The following is a 26,644-nucleotide window of genomic DNA, read 5'->3' as shown; positions in this document are numbered from 1 at the left end:
TGTAGAAAGCCAAGCAAATTTCTTCCTTTATGAAATTTGAATTTTGTGTGATGGGAACTTAGAGGATTCTCCGGAAACTCTCTACTTATATCTACGAGAATTTCGTTGGTTATGTTTTTCATTACTATCAAAGATTTGCAGGATACCTATGAGAGGTTGTATATATATTAAAAGGCTTTTTTAAGCAGATCTACAAAACGTTTAGAAAGTAATTTTGAAAGATTGATAAATAACATACAATTTTTTGGAATTAGATTTGATACGATTAACTAAATAATTTGTTAACTAGTTCAGCCTTATTTAATGCATCTGTGTAGACTTTTTCTTCATATACATTCATTTCTACATACGAGTATAGTCGAGAGACGTTAGGTCTGCTAACTTCAAACTCAAACTCAAAAATGCTTTATTGTTAATATAAACATAGAAGTTGTAGACAAAGGCAATAGACTGTACATTAAAGGAATAAAAACGAGAAACTAATTTAAAATAAAATAAAATTATATAAAACTTTGAAAAATACTTCAATGCTAATCATTAAAAAATTCACCTAACCTATAGTACGCTTTACTAGCAAGAAATATTTTCGTCCTTGTACGTAGGCTTTTTTCAGTCTTAAGTTGTCTTATTTCTAGTGAAAGTTTATTAAACAGCTTTCTACCTCCCTATATGATAGAGCTACGGATAAGTTCAAAATGAGGAATGGGTAGACTCAACAAATTATTTTGTCGCGTATTATAGTGGCTTTTTAAGTGGAGTTCCTGTTTATATTTTCTAAAAACTAAGCAAACTGTTTCCAAAATAAAAATACAACACAGGGTTAAAATATTATGACTTGCAAAAAGCGGGCGAGATGAGTCACGAGGCTTGGCCCCAAATAGATATCTAATGGCCCTTTTCTGAAGTACAAACACTGAACTAAAAAGTGGATTTGAACATGAATCCCAAAAGCAAATTCCATATCGAAGATGCGACTCGATAATCGCGAAGTATGCAGATCTGGCGATGGAGAAATTAGGACTGGTGGCAATAACCCTTAGGGCGTAGCAGCCTGATAAGACTTTTCTACATACATTCACAATATGGTCTTCAAATTTAAGGAACTTGTCTATGGAAAGACCCAAAAACTTACTGAACGGTGGCATGGTGATGGCTTCATTATTTAAACATATATCATTTGTATTACATTTAAAATTAAGGACATTTATTTTGGAAACATTAAATGTCAAAAAATTTGCATCACACCAGTCTTTTATTTTTAACAAATCTGCACGTATATTGGCCTCCATTTGACAAACATCAGAGTCGTGCCAGAGGATGGTGGTATCATCGGCAAACAATGTAAATTTGCCAGTTACTTGCAGTTGTGGCAGATCGTTCACATAAATGAAAAAAAGTAAAAGACCAAGTACTGATCCTTGCGGAAAACCCACATTTATATTAAGTTCCTTAGAGATACCACCATTAAATTTGAAAGCCTGGACACGATTTGATAAGTAGGAACGAAACCACTGAAGGGCAGTTCCTCTGAAACCATAGAGCTCCAGTTTCATCAGCAGCACTCTGTGACTCACGCAGTCAAATGCCTTGGACAAGTCACAGAATAACGCTGCTGCAACTTCACCAACATTCAGTCGGTTGTACACGTGCTCTAAAAAGCTAAAGATAGCATCATTTGTGCTCACAGACTCACGAAAGTGCTGAAGTCAAACTGCTGAAGACTCAATAGGCCAAACCTATTTAAAAATAAAACCATCCTCACCTTAACGAGCCGTTCCACTATCTTGGCTAAAGTAGCCAATAACGCTATAGGTCTAAAGTTAGAAAGACAGTCACGATCGCCACCCTTGTAAAGAGGAATAATCATTGCTCTTTTTAAGCACTCTGGAAAAACTCCAGACATAAATGAAAAGTTAATTGACTCGGCCAAGACTTGCAAAGCAACAAGAGGTAAAGCAGAAAATATTTTAAGAGAAAGCCCATCCCAACCTGATGAACTCTTATTCTTAATATTAACCATTAACTGTTTAAGCTCTTCTACACTTGTGGGGGCAAAAAAGAAAGATTCGGCTACTACCACATTGTTGAGATAGCTCCTGGGATCTATTTTTTGTGAGAGATTGGCTGCAAGGTTACTAGCAATATTACTTCTCAATTACTTCTCAAAGTTACTAGCAATATACTTCTTCAATGTTCATAGTATTTATATTCCTAACAGTTTTTTTTGAATCACAACCGAGTCATACTAAAAATTATCTAAAAACTTTTACAAAACATCACATCATCGAGTCAATTAATTTTTATATATATGTCATGAATATTTTCTTTCAAGTACTTTGAAGCTTTTTAGTATTCCTAGAATTTAATCGTGGTACACAAAAATTTAATTTATCTAGCAATTCAGAACAGTCAATATCCCCACGCAGAACTCTATGCAACCTGCATTACCTGAATTGAGTTTCTCCTGAATTCAAGTGATTCCACGGAGAATCGAGTTAAAAGCAGATTATATGAAATACCCTGTGGAGGGTATAAACCATCAACTTGAAAGGATAGGTACTTAAGAAACTTTTCCTTTGTTTGCATCGAATACTTATTAATTTCATAGTAAGGGCTCCATATAACAGAAGCGTATTCAAGTTTAGAACGTACAAAGCTAAAAAATAATGTTTTTATCACAAACAATAATAATAAGACGTTTATTCTTATTATAGCAAATTCTCAATATTTGGAACCAATTGGCTGTTCGATTTTTCAAGATACATAAAAAGATGAAACGTCTTCTATTTGATCATCCTAGAAATATAAGAAACATTCCTGTATATGAAACATCTATCATATTTTACAATAAGCACGATCAATTTTTTTTTAGTTTTCTATATGACGTTTTTGACGAATTTTTTGGCTTTGTAATCTTTAATAGATTTCTGCAGATACCACTTCAGAAGCTCTTTACCTTCCGTTTCGTATTAAAATATGCATAACTTAATTGGATATTATTGAAGCTTTCTTATTATTAGTGAAATTAGTCTTAATTATGTGGCAAACCATAGTTAGATCAGTATAGGTATCTCAAATATACAAGACGGATATACACTTACACGATTGCTTAGAGAGAATGGTGAGGATTTATTACTCACAATTTTATTTTGTTTTTTTTTCGAGAAATACTTGTTTAATTTCCACAATTTTTGAGTTAGGTTTATACAATAATACGAAGTAATCAAACCAGATATAACCAAAGCAAAATGTTTTTTAATATCTTAGCCGAGCGCTTTCGACGTATGAGTTATCATCAGTGGTAATTTTTAGTTAGCAAGTTCAACATTAAAAAAAAATTAGTATTACAAATAACACACCACTAAATGTTTAAGAACGTACAATATTTGGAAAAAGGGGGGAGACGTTAGTACCCTTTTATGTTTTGTTTATATTTAAATTGTCACTTTTCTCTTTTTCATACATAGGCCCATTCCAGTAGAATATATGTTACACCAGGAGCAGTGGGGTCTTCCAGTGTTCCGAATTTGTATAGTTGGTCTGATGATGTTTTATGTCTCGTTCTTAGCCTTATTATCGTAGTTATTATGCCTCTACCTAGGTATTCTATAGTAGAAAACCAAGGTTTCTCTCTTAGGCCTATTGCAGCATTAATGTATTGCTGCAACAAAATTTTTCACTTCCAAAGTTTTTCAAAAATTATTCCATTAATTTCAATGTTTTTGCTTTATAAGCGTTATGTTACCCTGTATATCCAGATTTATGGGATTTGGTATGTTGCCTACTATTACTAGGTTTGCCAATGTGTCTGCTGTCTCAATTTCTATAGCACATACTTCCTGAAGATCGTTCACAATTTTTTTCTGATACCTTGTAGGTTATCACACGACAAAGCTCTATCAGGCAGATTTGTAACGTTTAAGCAATTTATATTTAAATCAAAGGCATCACCCTGTCCTCTATCGATTCTTATGGGGTTGGTATTTTCATATCATATCATATAGTTTTATCGTCATGGTAGTATTTTTATATGTGCTATATCCACTGAATACAACAATAAATATACTTATAACACCGAAAAACCAACTGATTCTTCGTCATTCCAGAATGACACAAATGGCATATTGAACAACGTCTCGAAGATTATCAAGAATCTTTCGGAACATCGTTCTGCCGAGTATATATAGAGCCGCATCGCCGATGAGTTCTCAGTTGTCAGTTCAGTCAAGTAAAGTTCGAAATATTGGCGTAATATTTGAATCAGACGTAAATAGTTTTAAGTAAATATAGTAAAAATAAATATTTGTTATATGAGTAGTCGTGTTTTTGTAATGTAAGTGTGTAAGTAAATTATTTGACTATTTTCGATGGTTTTAATTAACACCAAACGAACGAGAAACACGCTTCTATGTAATAATATAGTGTAACGATAGTCTAAGACTGTCTGTGACTGTGAAAGTCCACAAAGGGTAATGATGATGGGTGATCTACTGTATTCGATTGATTTTTCTATCATAGCTTTGATGTTTTGAAAATTGTCATTTATTCAAAATCCTCTGCGGAGTTTTCCAGTCATGTAATAATAATTCTCGTGAAGAGTTTATAAAGGTTATTGCTAAGCTTATTGTTACATAGTTTTTCAGTACGGTTGTATTTTCTTTTTGTGAATCAAGATCATCATGGTGCTTACTACCTATCAAGTATAGTGCTACTAAGAAGACAGAGCTGAACAAGTTTTGCTATATTTTCTTAGGTAAACAGTTACCTGAGTGCCAGCTTTATTTTGTCCAAAGCAAAATAAGACCCTTTGATTAACTGACCCTTTATTACCGATGCCTTATATTATTAACGATATTTAAGAAAAAAATTATATATAAAAAGTACCCATGATTGTCTTAATATAATAAAACTTATGTTTTTACTTATATTCATTAATATATCTCATAAACCTAAAATTAAAAAAAATGTTTTTTTTTTTGTAACTTTTTACATTCATTAGATATCAGATAGAAGTTATTTTGGGCGAACTAAAAAGCCAAATATGACTAGATATATTAATTCTGATATGGATCAGATAAAGTCAGACGTCTCAAGAATGCTACTTAATTTGTACCAGATATTAATGTAAACTGGATTTAATTATATTTTTAAGTGATGGTTAATCATCAAACAAATCACCAAAATCATAATAAGTCCATAAAAAATCACCATAAGTCTAACAATCATACAACCAAAACTACACTTGTCTCTTTTAGATTTAAAATATTCAATATTCATTGAAGGAAATAAAGATTCGTGATCCTATTATCGAATATTTACTATATTAAAAACTGACTTAATCTCTGTTTATGTTTGTCTATGTTATCCGTTGCATAACTGACATAACTGATGGTACTGCTAAAGATAAAATAAGATAATTTTAATCAAAACCTAGTCGTGATTCACAGATAGTTCTTGTTCATATCACGTTTCTTGATAAAGATACTGTTTTTTCTAATTCAAACCATTTTTTTTGTAATTTTTTCCTAAAAGAGAAAAATTAAATTGACGCTTCTAAATATCACTTTTATTAATTTAAACTGCTTATAAAGTATATTTCGTCGTTAGAAACTCGGTATTTGCCAAGACTAAAAATAAACATCTTGTGTAAACACATGTTTTAAGTACTTGTTATTTCATTTGACACTCGGAGAGCACCGTATCATAATCTGGGGTATAAAACCTTTCTAAATAATATAACTGTACTATTTGTACATACCATAAAGTACCTATTTCGACATTTTTATGTCGTTTGTACAAGTTTTTTTCCCAATAAATCTTGCTTTTTGATAAATTATTCAATAATGAATTGAAAAAAAATTACACCGGATATGATTAATCTTTTTTATAACAAAATCTTGTATTTATTAAAGGTGGAAAAAGGGGGAAAACTATTATTACTTTGTGTTGTTAAAACATGGTGTCAAGGAAAATTCACGCCCTGATCTATTCATCGAAATACGTGACCTAATTTGTTCGCAAACAAAGCCAAATATGAACTGATTTCTAGTAATGATTCACGATGATAAGAATTTAAAATATGTCTACTTAAGATTAAATATAAAATTATGAGAGCTTCAAATTTTTGATGGTGTCAGCTTAAAACTTAAAATTATTAATGCCATGCTTTCTGCGGATCTGACAGAAGACAGTTACCTATTGAATCCCAGTCATCTTTCGAAGATGAGACCAGTAAGTCCAAAAAACGTGTTTCATTTTGATTTTTTAGATAAGTATTCAAAATAAAACATAGAAGAGTTTTTAGTACAACACAGTCAAAAGCTTCAGGCAGATCAGACAAATCTTACCAAGGATATAGAACCCTACTTTGACATATTCAACCAAAAATGTACTCACCAAGTGTTTCAAATGTAAGCGGGGCATCAGATAGGCACTTATACTTTGGACCCAAGTTTGCCACAGCAATATTTACCAGTTCTTTGTCATATTTCATCAAAGTGCTAGTAGTGGCCAACATCCAACCGTTAGTGGAAGTAATAGAAGCATACTCAACAACGTAATTCCCTGCAGAGTCGTTTACCACATTAAATTTAAAATTTGCAACGTTCTATTCACTAGTTTAAAACATTTATAACCCAGAAAATATCAAACCAGAAGTCCAACATCGTAACCAACTCCAGTAGCTTACAATCAGAATAAGAGACTCCTTTGTCAAAAAGAGGTACTATCGTCCAAAACGTATCTACTTAAAGAGTTTAACTCAGAAGTCTGGGCACAAAAACTCGACGATATAAAGAGTAACATATGCTATTTGAAGCAAGTGAACTTTTCAGAATTTCTCGCATGTTGACCAAAAAAAAAATCTGACCCTAAACTGAAGGTCTTAACAAATGCATTCGAATTTCGATTCTCGCCCAGCAAAACCAATTTTTGACTGCTTCAGTTCCCACATTCCTCGCCAATCAAATATTCTTGCAAACCATTCCCTTACACTCAGAATCTCTCCACGAGTTTATCCTACATTTAATCTGATGTCGCTGATACCAGGAACACCAAAAACCACATGGCACCAGCTCAGACCAAATTCTATTAAAGAATTTCCAATTTCACCCTTAAACATCTCCTGGAAGGCCAGATACAAGACTGATGAAGAAGATGCTCACTACCCTATTGCTTGGCAAAGAACTAAGGGTTAAAAGCTATTAAACTATAGAACTAAAGCCGAAAAATAAAATTTCTATTATTTTAGTTACAATTATTTTGTTAATCAAATATTAGTCATGAATAACTAAAAATATAGGAAATATTATACAATCATAACCATTATTTTTATAGTGTGTTAAAGCATAACTTAAATGGATATTATTATTAATACACAAATGTTTTAATAATTATGTGCTTTCTATGTCAAACGCTGAGCTATTTTACATGTAGTATGTCAAAAGGCTTCTGTACTATTTATTATAGAAATACCAATTAAATAAATTAATAGTAAGTATCCTCAATTGAGCAAAATTTTTTAAGAATTTATTAGGAAAAATATTAGATAGTACTGCGATAAAAAATAACAGCTAATAACAAACCTAAAAAAAATTAATTAATTTGAAATTTAAAAACAATTCCACACGCGCGGAAACGGAAATCTTATTTAAACAATTACGGATACACCTTCCGACCGTAAGACCAAACACGACCGTTCGCACCTACCACTAGAAACAACAAAGTCGACCAAGCAAATAATCATCTTCATCTCTCCAACATTTTCGGTTCTTGATTTGGTTCGGTCGATTGCAATATATGTTGAAGGATGTGTCTCATTCGGGTTAACGTAACATAGGCTTTAACAATAAAACCATTTCCCTTTTAGATGGACCTTAAGTCAGAACCGCCACAAACTCAAGAGGAAACCTCGGAGCAACAAGTGAAGGCAGAAAAAATCGAACAAGAGCCAATAGCTGAAGAAGGTACAACCGTTAAAGAGTCAGTAGCGGCAATCAAGCAGGAAGAACCACCCAGTCAACAGGAGTCAGTGGTGTCTGAAGATAATATTAAAACTGAGGATGAAACGTCGATGGTTGTTACTGAGCAGAGTGTGCTAATGCAGTGTAAGGAAAGTGTTGTTAGTACTGTGGGAAGTGTTAATCCGACGGTTATTAAAAGGCACGTGTTGACTACGGCAGGTGAGTTTTAAACTATTTAGGTTAGCAAATATTTACGAGCATATATATTTAAACTATAAAGTTGAGGTTAGGGTTTTGTGTAACATAAAGTAGTTGCCATAGGTTAAATTGAAAGAGAGTTGTCGCATATTAGTAATTAACGGCATAATATTCTTAATTTGTTTAGACTAATTAAGTTTCTCCTGATTTAAAATTAATTTAAAATTGAAAACTATTTAAAGAATATTTGATAGTCTTATACCTCATAAGTGTCTTTGTTACAGAAATTTAATCAAAACCCTGCCAAAACAATGTAAATATTTTAAAGAAATACGTATATATCAATTAAATCGAGTGAATCGTAAAGTGCAAATAAATATAATCATAAATTTTAATTAATCTGGGAAGTACTAGATCTGATAATATAATGCTATATAGGTTACAGTACTTTCCATGTTTAGGAAAAAATTAAATCAAATCTTATCATAATAAAGTATTGTTTTTTTTTTGATTCATAGTTTCTTTATTTTGAGCATAAGTTTAGTGAGCAGAAGCAGATGTTAGGGCGTTACCATAAATAAATGCTAATATATCTATTCTTGGTCATATAACAAAGAGAACCTCTTTTATAATATTTCTTAATTACGTAGAAAATCTCGATCCTTACAAAAATGAAAATCTTTTGCAAAAACCATTTTGGTGTGGTTTTTCAGGTAAAATAGAATCGGCGGATGAACAACTAGAAGTGCAAAACGAAGAAGTGGTAAATACATCAGATGAAATAAACCAAGACGAAGGCGACAAGCCCAAAATTGAATCCCAAGAGGTAGTGCCATATGAAATAATAAGCCAAGAATCTAGTTCACAGTCGGAACACTATACAACTGAACCTAATTCTGAAACTTACCATCATACCACCACAACTACCACTTTCCAACAACAATCCGGTCAGCAACAGCAAATTTATACTCTTGAAATTACGAATTCTGATGGGGCAACGGTGCCTGTCACTATCGAAAGCACTACTATTGATGCATCAGCTGACTACGCAAATTTGGAGACTGCTCAGTATAACAATAATGGACAGTACCCTACTGATGGAACCCAGTATTTACAGCAGCACCAGTATAGTGCTATGCAGTTTCAAATGGAAAGGGGCGCGGTTGAAAGTCCCCCTATTCTAAATGATAACGTGCTGGTGAGAAACACTGACCCTAATTTAGCAAGCACCAGACATTACCAGGTAAGAATGGAGTTTTGAAATACATACGAACATTATAGTTATTCGTTTATAGGATTTGCGTTTCTCAAACAACTTCGAGCAGCAGCTGAACCAGATCACCCTGACTTCCCCACAAACTGGGCAAACTTACCAACTCACCTCAGCCTCCACCAGTTCGGATTCCTGGAGTTCTCCGGGTACCACACCTCACCACTACCCCGGTGGCTACCAGGGTGCTACCGTAAGCGTGCACCAGGCGGACAGTAGCACCGCACAGGCCCAGTACTATGCGAGTTGGACGGAAGAGGGTGCGAGTGCGGCCGGCAGTAACCAAGGAGGCACGGCGGTGGGGCATCAAAGGCCATCCTCAGAGGTACTAGTCAAAGAGTGCGTGAATTGTGGGGCGAGCGTGACGCCATTGTGGCGCAGGGACGGGACCGGGCATTACTTGTGTAACGCCTGTGGCCTCTATAATAAAATCAACGGCGTGAACAGACCGCCAATACGGCCAACGAAAAAACCCCAGGCGGTAAGTGTGTGGATTGATGATGATGCACGTGGTCAAGTTTGGGGTTTGTTTGGGTGTCTTATGGATCTGGGTTTAGGGAAGAATAGGGTGGAGAATGGTGGTCAAGAAAGATAGTATTATATACAGGTCGACATACAGTGCATTTACGATGAAAGCAACAAATACATTTAAAATTCCGGTACTTTTTTCTACTTTTATTTTTTTGGACACATCAATTAGTATTGTCACTTGCGCATTTCTTAATAAGAAATTTAACTACTATATTCTGAATACTTTTTGTGTAGCAAACCATGCTTAAAGTCAATGGTTTATTAAGTATGAAGTAACAAACATATGAAATTAAAACATAAAAATTTATTCTCGATTTATTGCAACTAATGTTTAATTTATTATTTAGTTGATTCAGTGCCCCCTTTGCAATGAAAATTTTGGCTACAGGTTGTCTCAAGACGCCAACATTAGCTTTTCATGGGATTTCTTAGAAAATAAGCAGCGACCCAATTTTAGAACCTACTTAATAACGGTTTGTCAAGCATTTATGAGTAAAATTGTCCTATTAGTTGTCATTTCACGTATTATTTTTTAATAAAATGCATTTATCTGATTATTGGTTTTGGAGACCGGGTGAGTATACAACAAGAAATCTGTAATCTATTTAATGCAACTCATGCTGATCGTTCTGCAATTACTAAATCCACTATCAGCAAAATTGAATCAAAATTTAAAGATAGTTACTAAACATAGTGATAAACTATGTAATCTTGTATACTTGTAAGAAATTTATTTAAAGGAAAACCTCTAAAAGTATCTGTAGATGATATGCTGAATATTTTATTAGAAACGAAGAATAATCCCATGTTGTGATTAGTACCATTGCTAGGAACTAGAATTTTTCAGTAGGGTCAGTGGCAAAAATACTTTGTGTAAATAAATATCATCCGTATAAAGTAAAACTAATACATGAATTATTAGAAGACGATCTAGAACGCCGAGTGTAGTTTTCTGAGCAGGTTCTTATTGCACACAATGATAATGGAAATTTTATTCGAAATATAATTTTTTCTGATGACGCCACCTTTACGTTAAAGTTAGCAGGCAAATTGAAAATATCCGATAAGGAAAAATCCTCATTAGATGCAAAAATACTATACAGAGCACCCTCAAAAAATTAATGTGCGGACAGGTATTGTGATTTGCCTTGGACCTTTTTTTTTAATGAAACATTAAACAGAGAGCGCTACGTGGATTTACTACAGTTTGAACTTACCCCTGCTTTAGTTTTATTCTCTGATTCACATATACGGTTTCAACAAAACGAGGTATCACCTCACTTTGCCATCGACGTTCGACAATTTCTTGATGCTTCTTGATGCAACTTTTCCTAACAGATGGGTTAGACGAAGAGGACTGATTGAGTGGCCTCCAAAATCACCGGATATAACCCCATTAGACTTTTTCTTATAGGGCTATTTGAAGTCAAAGTTTATCTAAATAAACCAAATAATGTTGATGAATTACAGCAAAGAATTCGACAAAAAATAAGACTAATCGGTTTGCAAGTGATTGAAAAAGGGCAATTGGAAGTTATTTACCGACTTCAAAAATGCATTAAAGTAAATGGACAACAAGTTGAACATCAGTTACAATAAATATTGTATAAAGTTAAATTTTTTATAGTCGTGTGTTGCTTTAGTCTATTACGTCAAATTTGACAAACCGCTGATTTTAGCCATATGGTATGCTATACAAAAATATTCAGAATATATGGCAGAATTGTAAAATGTCAGATATACAGAGTGTTACTTTAAAAAAAAAATTTGGCATTATAAGCTTTACTTGAGGCAGCCTGTGTAAAATTCTTTTTAAATGAATTTGTTCTTTTCATGACCAATGTACTGCATATGAAACTCATGAAAATTAGGGTATTAGGGAATTCAGTTCACATAATATAAGAATATATAGCAGGTGATCAGAAAATAACGGGAGCTTTCAATTTTCGAAAAAAATATTTATTTATTCGTCTGCACCAACGTTCATGCTTAATCAATTCAATGTTGTTGCCTTCCAAAGAATTTCAATTAGATATAATGGACTTGTGCCAGTGCTTTTTCTAATCCTCACAACACTTGTCAACGCCGTTCTTTGGAATAGCCTTTAGGCCTTTCGGCGCACCGCTTTTCGTGTCATCTATGCTTACATACCAATGGCATTTATTAAAATTTTCCTTAAAAACGTTATACGGAGCCATGTCTGGTAAATATGAAGGCTGGCCATTAAAATACTAGGCCATTAAAATGGAAAAACACAGTGAGAATTACCTTCACGTTCGACCACATTTGTCGAGCTTTTTTCGGTCTGATCAATCCAGAATGTCTCCACAGGGACGATTGAGCTTTAACGTCATATCCACAAACCAATGTTTCGTCACCTGTTATAATACATTTCAGTAATTATACATTGTTGTTGACTTTATCTAGTCACTCCTGATAGACTTGCAATTGTTTTTGTTTAAAATTCAACAAATTTGGAACGCGTTTTATACCCAAAACATTCAAAAAAATTTCATGGCATTAGTCAATCGATATTCCATCATCAACGATTTCTCTTTATGATTCGGCGATCGTTCATAACCATTTCCTTTACTTTTTCCACGTTTTCATCGACTGTTGATGTGCTGGAGCGTCCGGAACGTTCAACATCTTCAAGGTCTTCACGGCTATCTTGGAAACGCTTACACCACTTGTTAAGCAGATTCGTTATAGGCCGTTGCTAACATTTTACTTTATTTTTTATTAAAAATTTTATGCCAATTCTTAGATCGATTTTTTTTAACAAACCTAAATCGCCAAGCTCATAAAAACACCTCTAACCTTAGCAGTTGGCACTGACAAAGTAAACAATGAGTCCAGCTAAAAATTTTATCATATATTAGGAACATGTGTACCAACATTATAAAAAAAAATTAAAAAGGCACTCTTCAAACCCGCGAAATTTAAAAATATCCATTATTTTTTAAAGACCCCTCATCCATCACACTGCTCTTTAGGTAAATTTACAATATACAGTTATTTTTCTGATTTATTACCATATTGATAATAAAAGAATATTCGAATATAAAAGGATAAACTCTCATAAATTATTAATCACGAAACTACATTGGCTGATATTAAAAGGGTATTAAAATTCTTTAAATAATCAAAATTTTAGGGTTTTTTATGACAATTGTTTAGATTAATTGGCATTAACCTTTTTAATGAGAACAACTCAGATCCATTTGACAACTAGGCAAAAAATGGCGTGTTGTCCCGTCGTGGGGTTTATGTTCGTGATCTTTTATACTACATAAGCTATTAAAATTTTACTGTTAAGTAAACAAAAAATTTAAAAATTTTTTTTGGAAATTTGGTTGTTTTGGTTTATTTCGCTTAGTAGTGTAAACCTAAAGTGTCAACAATCTCTTCGTCAATTTTTCTTTTTTATTATCTGTCACACTATTATTTTGCCAAGCATAAATTACTGTCAAAGTCAAAACATAAAAGCGGATTTATATTTGACTAACAAGAGTCCATTATATTTACATCCTTTAAGATTTAGCGATCGATGCATGAAATGGAAATTAGGGTACATATATATCTATCATGGTGAAATATAAATGATCTTTGACTTTCGTTTTATTATTTGCGTTATTTATGATGGATGTTGTGAAAAATACCTAGAATAAGCCAATGATTGCTATAAAAGCATAAATGAACATATAGTACAAAATGAATAAGTGAAAATATTTCAAATAACGCTACTTAACATACCAGTTACCGTATTGTTTTTCATTTTCAATTTTAAATGTTTTTAATCTCTTAGAAATAAAGATGTATGGTACTTCTCATTAAATGAATGAGTGGTTGTGACTATTTTATTGAAACTATTAATATTTGAGATATAAAATCCTCGTCCATTTTTTTTCAAGAGATCACACAAAATGTAAACAAACAAATAAAAAACAATGTCACGGTCTCATAAGCAAATTTCATTGGCTACACGTGTTTCGCCCTGTATAAGCAGAGCATCATCAGGCCTTAGGACCGTGATAATTTACATTAGTTTAATTTTAGGGGCTAGTATATTTTGTGACATATAATGACATTTAATTTTCTAAAAAAAAGTAATAAAAATAGGGTTAACTACTTTCTATCGTTTCAGTTGTTCATTTTTTTTCTAGAGCACAAGTTTATACGAATATAAATATAAAGAAAAAAACAATGTCACGGTCTCATAAGCAAATTTTATTGGCTACACGTGTTTCGCCCTGTATAAGTAGGGCATCATCAGGCCTTAGGACCTACACGTACACTGTATAACTAACAACAATATTAAACAAACAAAATTTTTTTTTAATTTTAAAAATTTTTTTTTGTTTATTGATGATGCCCTGCTTATACAGGGCGAAACACGTGTAGCCAATAAAATTTGCTTATGAGACTGTGACATTGTTTTTTGTTTATATTAATATTTGTATAAACTTGTACTCTAGAAAAAAAAATGAACAACTGAAACGATAAAAAGTAGTTAAACCTATCGCAGGCTCTACTTTTATCAATTTTTTTTTGAAAATTAAATGTCATTATATGTCACAAGAAATACTAGCTCCAAGTATTTAACTAATACAAATTAGCACGTAAGAAGCGACCTTCTTAAATTGAAAGCTTTGAGGCGTGTTAAATTTAAGGTATTTGCTGTATTTTGAGATACAGTTTACTATGCCATAACAGTATCATCAGTCTTCACATTTATCCCTTGCGCTGTAGGAATATGGTAGGAATATTTCTTATCTTGTGAATTTGGTCCTTGGATGGTTGGAAGTGAGTAAGTGATAGATGAGATAGACTTAGAGCTTTGCAGGCTGCTGATATCTCCGGCTTAGTGTTGATCTTAAATAAAAATCTTAATCATAATCTTAGCATTATTTTCCAGAAAGGTTTATATTATAACTTTTTACCACGTTACACCGTTTAAATAACGTGTAAAAAACAATTAATTAAATTAAGGGACAGTGGGCAGCTGTTGCGCATATAGATCTTCTAATGGACTCGCTATATTTCGACGAGGGTTACGATAGGCTTCTCTGGTAGTAAGCAGATCAAGATGCTGCTGCGTTGCGGCATAAACTGTGTTGCAATTTCGACATAATGAAATTTACTGGCTGCATTTTAATAAAGTTCTATTTAACACAATTCAGCGTGGAAGACCAAATAGGCCCTACTAGCGTTTGGTGATACTTAAACGGGTAAAGAAACCTGGTCAACAGCTAAATATCGATCGTACTATTAAGTAAATATTACTTAAGACACCCTTGCCTTGAAGGTATTTTTTTCTTCTTTCTGAGCCGTCTTCAATGAAGATTCGCGATCACATTGGCAAATGCGTGTCTTTCTTGTGCCGTTTTAAAAACTTGCTCAAAATTCAGGCTGGTCTAGTTTTTGATGTTTCTGTACCCAGAGCAGTGACTTTCTTCCCCAATCCTTTTTTCCTTCCAAATTTTCCTTAAAAATTAGTTCGTGCCTATACTAGAGATAACTCGTACTTTTCATGCCTGAGTATGCTGTTTTATTTACTTTCTTAAATCTTTCTTATTCTCTGAAGTACTTCATGGTTCATAATTATCTCCTTTCAAGGAATCAACGCTCAAACGCTTCCAGTCTATTCATCATGCCCGTGATTTAATGCAGTATAACAGGATTGACTAGATGTAACATAGCACCAGTCTCAGGCGTAGGCTCAGGTCCAAGTATTAATCAAAATGCGATCTTTGGCGTGTTTATTAGTCCTTATTTTATTATCGGGATTTGTGTCTGTTGCAATAAAGGAACTCAAATATCCGAAACGATTTACTATTTCCAGAACTTTCGATTTGCAACGGAATCGGAATATTACGATTTTTGTTAATTACCATTGTCTTCGTTTTCTTAATGTTGATCTCCATTCGCATGATTTCTTGAGCCCAACTATTGCTGCGTCGTCTAGTTTTTTGGATCGTACACATTTTCTTTACTGATTTGTGTTTATCATAGGCTCATCATAGAGAGTAGTTCATCACTAGAGACATAAAATTCATAATGATTGATTGACTCAGATCACAAGCATCACACTCCGAGTTTTATGCTTAAAAAATGTAAATAGTGAACCTAAACAGGAGCTTAAAATTAGCTTAAAAACGTTAAAATCCTGGTAGATCTGAATTAAAATAAGACACTATTTGGTTATAGTCTCAACCAGTTTCAGATGATCCCGAAATTGTCAGTATGAATGATAAGGGCAGCCTGCTCTTTTGACAGTTTCTCGGTTTATTATAGAGGCCTCACAGCGTTATAAAAAGGGTCTCATAAGTTCATGTTGCAAACAATATGCGTAATATGTTAATAGCATATTAATTAGTATTGGCTTTGGAGCAAAGTTAGTTTTCTATTAACTATATTAAATTTACAGTTTTAATATTATTTTACTCCTAATAAAAATTGTCCATAGATACTGACATCACCTTTTCGACCATCCATATCAAATGTTCAAATCAATAATATATTTTTTTTTAAATTCCAGGCAAACAACAGAAGAAACGGAGTGGCATGCGCCAACTGTAAAACCACTAACACCACACTATGGAGAAGAAATAACCAGGGAGAACCTGTGTGTAATGCCTGTGGATTATACTTTAAACTTCATGGCGTAAGTTGATATGTTATTTACAAAAAAATTACAAATGAATATGGATATTAAAATATAATTAGTATCAGATAAATAATTAAAAATTTTGTATACAGGTTTATATACTCCGCTTGTTTGTTATGTATGTAAAATTGTTGAAATACCCTAAAACATAAAAATCCAAAGAACTAAGGAAAGGATATCAAAGCAGATCAACCGTACCAGTAACCTTTATCAAACCATCAGTAATCTTTATTAAAATAATGACCAACGTATGTAGCTGGGTATCTGATTACTTCCCAAGGCTCTGTTGCGGATCTGACTGTCTTATTTTTAGTTTGAATTTGAATTTGGATCCAACACTGATATATTTACTAAATTTCAAATTTAACTATTCGATCTGATAAAATGTCTAAACCTTTTCTAAAGAATTGTGTCTGCACTACCAAAAGCTTGGCAATTAATCTTTAATAAATACCTAAAGGCTAATATTTTTGCCAATCTATGTAACGGCAACTTTATCGTACCAATATTTAAGTCAGTTGTTTAAACGTGTTTGCACAGAGTCATATTTGTAGCCATTTAAATTATTGTTTTAAAAGTATTGTATTGCTCTGCTTAAGACCTTGGAGAGTGAACCCTAGGCATATCATATCTATACTGACGCTTCCAAGGCATTTGACGCCGTCACCTTTCAAAGTTTTATTTGTCTTTGCCTCCAATAAATAATTATCGATCTAAAGGTTTTTTAATAGCAAGAATTTAGGATTGATATTTTTTGCAAAAACAGGTGTATTGCACATAGTTACAGACATGTTTGCACAGTCATCAATGTATGTCAAGGTTATTTGACAGTCATATTTATAAACAATTATGTTGGTCTTTTCTTATATAAAATAGATGATTCGGATTTTGTCAGGGCCAAAACATTAGATGATCTCCTTGTTCTCCATGTTTACAAGGTAATATGTTTGAAAGCTTGGAGCGTAAACACGAGGTAGGCAACTTAGACTCTAACTCTAGGCAGTTAAGAGTTAAAAAATCAGAAGTAAACAAGAATCTTACTGCGCGCCTTTTTTATTCTGGCTGTTTAAAGAATATTATATAAGGGATAATTTAAATTACTCAAAATGCGTAGGGTTTGATGCTGATCTGGAAATGTATAAGTTAATTCTTTATGAGGATCATGCTGTCAATATTTAGGCAAATTTAAACTCTCTGTACCAATTAATACAATTAAATAGTTTGTGTGTTTTTCGTTCTCCTTTTTCTCTGGATTATAAGTCTTTACACTATTCTGTTATATTCATGGACTTGTGTTGCCAACTTATTAAATGAAGCATGTTTTATTTAATGAATAAAGTAACTTCTTTCTTCGTAGCCTAATCAATATCATCAATAATCAATGTACACGTCTCGGCCTTCTCTATTTTTAATTTAAGTCAAACTCTAATTATTAATCCTTTATCTATGGTTTTAAAGGTTCTATAGGAGAAATGCTAGCGTTATCTTTTTAACGTGAGATTTAGATTTGTAATTGCAAGTTAAATAAAGATAAATAAATAGACAAAAAATTAAATAAAGAATGTCTTTATTTAAATGTTTCGATGAAGACATAACGCAAAAACATATAATATTATGCAATTATATCATATGCACTAGAAACTTCTAGGTATTCTTTCACTTCTCACTTATTTCAGGTTAATACATTTATTTCGATACATAAGATTTGGCTTTGTCTGACGTGTATAGTTTAAGTTAAGAGTCAAGCTATTTATCTAAGCATTTTACGTATATCAAATATACGTAATAATGTACAAGGTAAAGGCTAGGAAGAAAATAAAGGTATACAAAACACTATAAAAAAACAACATTTTTACTTGAATGATTTGGAGCAAATTGTAAATACTACTATAATTCACGTTATACGTATTAAAAATAGTTTTTACGTCTATTTTTAGTTTACACCAGGGATACATTTTTCGTTGAACTTCAACTATAAATATCGAATAAGACGTTCGCGTGATATACATTGCGGAATTTAATATTATGTTTATGTTATTCACGTTTATCAAGAAGGTATATTACATGTTAAAACAATTATTATTTTATAAAAGTTACACGTTTACGTATGGTGTATGTTATACTTTTTAAAGAAGTTCACAAAACGGTTTATGGAATGAGTGTATTCAGGGGCTTTACCAAGTGTTTCTGCAATAAAAAAATTAAATATAAAATATTTAGAATTTATACGTAAAAATTTATATAACCACTAACAATGCAGATATATTTTTTTTTAAATTTGCAGATGTGTTTTATGTATAAGGGACATTTTTCGACGTATGTACGGGAAAAAAAAGTTTTTATTTTTTAAATCGTTCATTGAGCAAATTTGCATTCTTTAGTTTTTTTGTTTATTTATATATTATCTTATTTCGTATAATTATTGTGTTTCACATACGGTAGTGTAGTTCCTACTTTTTCCAAATGTCTCTATGTATAACATTCCCTTATTACAATGTAAGATATATACATGTATAAAAGTATATCGTATGCTACACAGTGGCATATTATATATGATATCAGGGTTATTTTATAGAATAATAGATGATATACGTATATTCTCCAGCTTGATAAATATACTTTGACTATATACGGGTTGATAAATATATCAAAGCCAATAATTTACTAAAAAATCGTTAAATAAATATAAGTTAAACGATACTAATATATGATGTGTTGCTTGGAGTTATTTATAAAACTGATTAAATTATCATTTTACAATATTTAGAATAGATAAAATTTAAAAAGAAAAGAAGAAAAAAGACAAACCTCATAGTTCTTAATGTTTGATACGTCCAATGTAAGCTTTGGTTTTATTAAGAAACTAGCAGCTCTTCTAGCAAATTTATCCATTCTTCCATTTCCTGGTATGTACATCTGGTTCTGGTAGTTCCTGCTTAATATATATTAATACTGTTTCTCTGGTTGTTTGACTCCAGTAACTAATTGCATATCAGCTTTAATATAATCCTGGAGTTTGCAACTGGATTTAGAAATTCCTGGCTGTCCTAAGGATCTGTTTGTTATTGTAGAGTCTCGTATATATTTTTTTATACATTGAATGCAAAGTCTGACCTCTACAAGACTCTCTAATGATCAAATATCTTGTATCTTGGTTTCTTTTCACACATACCCGCTCCAACACCTTTACCAATCTTTGATTCGTATATACACTAGATCATACAGTCGCTAAAGTTTCTGTTTTCTCTGCTTGTAATTCGCCATTTTGTAATGTTTTATCCCCACAGATTCTCCGGATTCTTTAATATCTTGTAAATCGAGTGGAATAAAATCGCCTTAAAATTATGACTTTTCGTGATACAAAAGTATAACTTAATGAAACTCATATCATATTGTAGAGGACCTTCTGGAGCATCGAAAATGGGAAAGTATAACTTTTTTTAGTAGGGCCGAACTTTGAAAATGGCCCTTAAACGTGTCCAAGCGCAAATTAAAAAAACTACGTTTTTCTAAACATAAACCGTTGTATTTACATAAATATGTGACATAGAAATCTGATTCTTTTGCATAGATATAGCTTAAACATAAGCGCATCTGGTGGGCAATTAAGGAATTTTGAAAATGTGAAAAGGTTTTTTTGTTTTTAAGTTAGGAGTATGAAATTTTCAAAATGGGGCATCCAAAACTTCACCCTGCGGTGAGCTATGCGAAATATTGAAAATTTTTATACATATATATCGAATTAAATGTAGCCAGAACATGTGGAAAGTTTTAAAAAAAATTAAGTTGTTAACTTAAACCGTTACAAAGATATGAATTTTTATATAACGGCCATTGGACGCGCGCTGATGCTGGCAGCGGCTACCCGGGCTACCAGTCTAAATATGACCAAGGTTTGCGGTGCAAACTTTTTTTTGCATCTAGAAATTAAAAAAAAACATAAGGAGTAAGATGTAAAAAAGTTTTGTATGAGATTTACCCTAAATATTTTCCTCTTCGTCATCATCATATACGTCAGGGATGTTATGGTTCTGACAATTTTTGCAGGAACAATCGCTGCAGCATTGTAACCCTTCTTTTAGGCATACACCTTTATTATCAGAGCACTGTTTATCCTTGCAGAAGAGGTCCAATTTTTGTCTTATATCCCCAGGTATGGGATCAGCAGTCATTAGAACGGGCTCCAGAATATGGTTAATTTTGGTCCAACTAAAATTAATGGGGTCAGGGGTAGGCATAATAGGTATATGACTGGAAGTCCATATACGCAGCTGCAATATGCATCTAAAATGTTTATAAGTTTTGTTTTGTAATAGTATCTAAATTTAAATTATCAGTACACTAACATGCTGATAAAATGCGTCGTCTGTTGGTGGAAGTTCTGATGCGGACTTATTCGAAGTTGTTGTGAGTTGGTACCTCAGTGCATTAAGTATGTTAATGTCCTTGTTTTTATTTTTATATAAAGCCAGTGCAAAATTTGTGGCAATATCAACTGCTTCAGTTATAGGCACGGAGTGTAGATTTGAAAGGGTTTTACATTTTTGTATATTTTTTGAAAATACGTCATAGGCTGTTTTTTACCAATTTTAAACATTGCGTTTGTTGTGTCACACCCTGTTAACACATGCAGGGCTGGTAAACACTGGCAAATTTGATATCCTAGTTTATTTACTATTTCGAATATTGAAATAATCCTTTTTTTGTTGCCTTGTCCTAATTCGATCAAAGGGTCTTTTTTTCCGAATTAGCTTTTATATATTCAGAATATTAAAAAATTAGTAATATGACAACGTCGGTATCTACAAACTTTACTAACACCTTTTCTTGAAGCATTTGATATTCATATAAAACATGAAGTATAATTCGTTTATCAGCCTCATCATGATTTGATGTCAGATCTTTTAATTCGGTAACACCATTCTTGTCAACTAAAAAACGTGAGTCTGGATTCTCAAAACCACCAGCAATGGTCAGAGTTTCTTCTGTTTGCAAAAGATCCGGTGAATTTTTTAGAAGATAAGCGGTCAGAAATTTTAGTAGAGATCGTTAATTTTCTGACAATCTCAAAAAATTCCTAAATTTTACCACCTTCCTACATCCAGAAACTCCATATGCATGCGCATCTGTAAAATCACCTCTTCTACGCCTTTCCAATGACTTGACGGATTCATCATATTTATCAAAAACCACTGTTATTCTTATTTTTCCAAACTTTCGGCTTATTGAAAGAATTTGTTTCAGAAAAATACATGCGAGTTCATTAAAAATGGAAAATAATTTTTCATTAAGTCCTTGAATAAGCACCATCTGTTATAAGTCAGTTGACAATTTGAGCTGAATTAATTGCTCCACACGGCTCAAATTTGGATAGTAATTCAGACTTAGCTGTTTTTCGCATACTTTCATCGTTGGGTGTAGGAGGGAGAGAGACAAGACACATCCGATTTTAATCGATCAGCAGAAAAGTGCCCACTCTACACGACACTCCACACGCCGTGTACGAGCGCCCTTTTATAAAATACGCACGCCTGCGCCGCGCCTGCAGTTCATTTGAATTTATAGAGCGCATTTTTAGGCTTCTATTAGAAAAATCATATTTCTCTAATAGTTCAAGTTAGCAACTTAATTTTTTTTTTAAACTTTCCACATGTTATGGCTACCTTTCATTTGATATATATCTATAAAAATTTTCAATATTTTGCATAGCTCACCGGAAGGTAAAGTTTTGGATGCCCCATTTTGAAAATTTGATATTTCTAATTTAAAAACAAGATTTAAAATTCCTTAATTGTCACCAGATGCGCTTATGTTTAAGCTATATCTGTGCAAAAATTCAGATTTTTATGTCACATATTTATGTAAATACAACGGTTTATGTTTAGAAAAACTGCGTTTTTCTAATTTGTGCTTAGACAAGCTTAAGGGCCATTTGCAAAGTTCGGCCCTACTAAAAAAAGTTGTACTTTATCATTTTCGATGCCCCAGATGGTCCTCTACATGATGGTATAAGTTTCATTTAGTTATACTTTTGTATCACGCACCCTTAGAAATAAGCGACTTTTAGGAGCGATTTTATTCCACTAATTGTAGTCCCAATCTGAACCAAGTCGCCTTATAAAAATTAAAATAATTTACGAAAAGTAACTTGAATATACTTGAATATACATAACTTGCCTATAAAAATAATGTCATATAAAATTAAGGCTTACGTCACCTCATGTAGTGCAATATAATAGGATTACACGAGTTTCTCATAATTATAACCCATAATCCCTCAATAAACAAGTTCGCGGAATTCATTGCATATTTGTAGTTAAACAAAGGTACTTCAGACAGTTATAAAATTTAGTGTAAAAATTTATGAAATATTGATGCAAATAAAACGTTGCTCGTTATAGTGTAAATAGCAGATTAAAATAGATTATCAAAATGTTTATATTTTTTGAACATTTCACTAGGGAAAATTCAAATTGCAGATTCGCAAAATAACTTTGAACTTGTATCACAGCTTATCACTTGTGATGCGAATTGATAACTTGTAGCACACCTTCAGTGTGAAAATGAATGAAAATTATCTTTGGGCCAGTAACGTAAGAGATAAAAGGGATATCTTATATTTACCAGAGATTTTTTTGTTGTTATGCCTTTTTGAGATTAGGGGCCTCAGACAATCTGTCTGCGCTTTTGTATATCTCATGATAAAATATTTTTAGGTAAATCGGCCAATTAGTATGAAGAAAGAGGGTATTCAAACTAGAAAAAGGAGACCAAAGAATACATCATCGGTTCATAATGGTTCTGCAGTTCCCACAATTTCACAAAGAATAGGTAAGTAATATTAATAGTTAATTAATCAAATAGAGGTTCAACATAAACTGTATGCATATATTAATTTTCTAAATACAAAAAAAATGTCTGTGTTTTTCATGCGTTATTCATAGACGTCAAGTGCATACGTGCAGACAGCGAGTGTCGATCAATGAGTCCAAAGATTAAACTTGTATTTAGATAAAAATTGAAGTGCTAAACAAATACCGATTAGATACAATAGTCATATCAGGGCCAAATAAGATAAGCTTTCAAAAAAAAAAAATTATTTGGGAAAATGCCGCGTTTTATGCTTTTATTGGCTAATAATCATCGCACTGTTGGAACATCCATCTATTTAATTAGAAATTAAATTAAATATTTAAAGTTTCAGTGTCACCAATAATCATGCGTCATGTTGTGTTTAAAATTAGACACTATCTACATAGACACTAAAAAAAATAATGGGAGTTCTCTAAGAAATTAAAAATTTTCTTAATATTTTCTTTTGTCAGAGCTGTATTCTCCCTGCATATTTTTTTTCTATTATACTATTTTCTGTTAAAACTTAGACAAGCATTAAATAGCTAAAAAGAACCTTTTTTTCCTGACTCATTATTTTACAGTACTCGTATTGTCTCTAACAATAACTATGCTATAAAAATAATTATTTAGGCGAGTAAGAAGAAGCAAGTATAGAAGGTAAAATGAGTGGGATAAACGTGAGTAACGTCAATAAATCTCAAACATTATACGATTTTTAAATTATCTAACAAATAACTTGTTTAAAATTTTACATAGCAAGTAGAAGTTCATGTGCATAAGCGCTGAAAATGTTATAAAATTTAATCAAGAACACGTTTATATGAGTACATTGGAGATCAAAGTTTCGCTTCGCTCTGGTTGAACATCAATATGTTTAACTGAACCTATTATCGCTAAAAAAAGAAATTGTGACTCAAGATCATCTGAGTGAAATTGCTGTCTCACAATTTAATTCCGACCATTTTGAACGATTATTTGGGCATAACACGCGTTGCTAAATACCAAAACTCGACTGGCTCAGACGAGTCAATTTTGACTCAAAATTCAGAAAACGTATTGTAATTAATGATAAGATATGGTTTTACGAATTAAACATGTCAACAGGCTTTGGAGTACTGCCTTCCAGCTAAGGCGAAACCGAAAAATGTTTGTCAAAGACGATCAAAGGTGAAGGTGGCAGTTTTTATTTATTATCGCGGTATTAGGCGCTAGATATTTTCGAATTGTTCTCAGAATGTGAGACAGTAGATACAAAATGTTATTTGAGCAATATGCGTTATTTGAAATAGAAAATATTAGATATGTGGAAAGAAAAGTCATGAATACTTAAGAAAACTCGAGACTTACTACAACACTGACTACAGCAGGTTTAAAAAGGGCCTGGAATGGCTGCCTAATGCCTTAGGTAAAATCATTCTGAAAAAAGGCAGAAATCATTATTGGAGTAATTTTTAATAAGAAATCCAAAGGTGATCTGCGACTTGGTCTTCAAGGTCATTTCAAAGTCAACCTAATTTTACTAAACGGGAAGCATATTTACACATTCTCCTATACGGCAGCACCAGGGTGCTGAAATCTATTAGCCTTTGATGCATGCTCACTGATTTAGGCACCCATTAAGCTATATGCCATAACCCATCTATTAAATTGGTAAAATGCATAAGTTTTTATTGCAATTAATATACCTTAATAAATAATAGACATATTTGTTATTATTGTATATATTTTTTAGATAATAAAACAACCAATATTAGTTTATTGCTTGAAAAACAGGAATAGAAATGTCGAAACTGCAATAAACCAAACATGTATTTTTTGACCCCCAACCCAAGAAACAAATAAAACAAAAATTATAAAAAATATCAATGAATAAGAACCAAATATATATTTTTAAGTACAGATATTACTACTCGTATACTCGTATCTGTATAGGTAGGCACTTATAACTGCGCACAGAACAAAATACGCGATAATTTGAACTAGTGGTTTGTACCAAGGCCTTTAGCATTAGGTTGATTAAGGCTAATGTTTTTGGGTAGATTTCGAGATCTTTTCATTCTTTTGTATTTTGATTTCTCTTTTGAGGGTCTCCCAGATTGAATTCTACGCGATCCGCAACTTAGTGCTCTTTGGCTATCTTTTCTACTAATGGAAGGTGGCTGTACAGGTATTTTCCTTCCACTAGGTTTTTTTTGTTTTGACAACAATGAACAAAAGTTGAAAAATGCTGAAGGCGTTACTAATAGCTCCATCTTTTTATTGAATATGTTTAGCATTTTCCCATATGCTTGCTGGGATTATTCTAACCATATTTATGAAAGAGTTTGTAATGTCCTCTAATTTCACAATTTCCTCATTACAGTTTTCATCAACAGAAGACGACTTATTTCCGTAGAAATCATTCCTTTTTGAAGAAACTGTTCATCGGTCTATTTCTGTAATATGTAAAAAGTACTTGAGATTTCATTTGTAAAATTGCTGAACTCATTTATATTCTGAAAAAATGATTCGTCAATTTTTCTACCCTCACTTATTTTTGCTAAGCAAATACGATCTTCAAAAGATAGCATAGGGGAGTTTTTTAAATAGAGTTTCTCATTTAGCTCCACGGCACATAAATGTTTACAGAATGCACCTCCTTGGCCTGCAGGACAATCACACATCTTGATGTCGGAGTGCATATACAAATGTATTGTCAGACCAAGTCACGGGAAATGTGGAATTGCTTAATTTATCGACCTGTAAACTCTTCGCTTTGATACAAAATTGTCTATGTAGCAACTCTAGATTCGTTTTACGACTTAGTGCATATGTTTTTAAGCGTCTAACGTAGTGTTGTTCCAGTTGGTTTAATACAAAATCAATAGTAGCCACAGTATTAAACGATTTGCTTCGCTTTAGAACGTTATCTTTGAAAATTCTTTTCGACACTTATTATTTGTATTATGCCACCATATTATTTGTATTATGCCCGCGAGTGAATTACGATGATCTGTAGCATATACACCATTCGATTCTTCGGCCCCAGAATTGTGTGAGATGTTCTTGCAATAGCGGATATTTTAAAATAATGTCATGTGATAAAAACATAATCGACTTCCGATGCATATTTGCAATATTATGAGTGGTATTCCAAAGCCACCGCCACATTGCCTGACA

General features: G+C 32.5%; 1 protein-coding gene across 3 annotated transcripts in view; it reads left to right on the top strand.

Moving 5' to 3' along the window:
• Positions 1-26,644, top strand: part of LOC126745184 (transcription factor elt-1-like) — a 34,409-nt gene that overhangs the window by 412 nt on the left and 7,353 nt on the right. For 2 of the 3 annotated variants that reach the window (XM_050452915.1, XM_050452916.1), the window contains exons 2-6: positions 7,868-8,180; positions 8,873-9,402; positions 9,455-9,910; positions 16,502-16,627; positions 23,347-23,461. In XM_050452915.1, the coding sequence (XP_050308872.1) occupies positions 7,868-8,180; positions 8,873-9,402; positions 9,455-9,910; positions 16,502-16,627; positions 23,347-23,461 (1,540 nt within the window). The remainder of the gene's footprint in view (positions 1-7,867; positions 8,181-8,872; positions 9,403-9,454; positions 9,911-16,501; positions 16,628-23,346; positions 23,462-26,644) is intronic. The other variant, XM_050452917.1, reaches the window with a different exon arrangement.

Source organism: Anthonomus grandis, chromosome 15 (assembly GCF_022605725.1).
Source record: "Anthonomus grandis grandis chromosome 15, icAntGran1.3, whole genome shotgun sequence".
In the NCBI taxonomy this organism is placed as follows: domain Eukaryota; kingdom Metazoa; phylum Arthropoda; class Insecta; order Coleoptera; family Curculionidae; genus Anthonomus; species Anthonomus grandis.
Note: the sequence above shows the minus strand (reverse complement) of the source record. Positions and strands in the feature narration are given on the sequence as shown.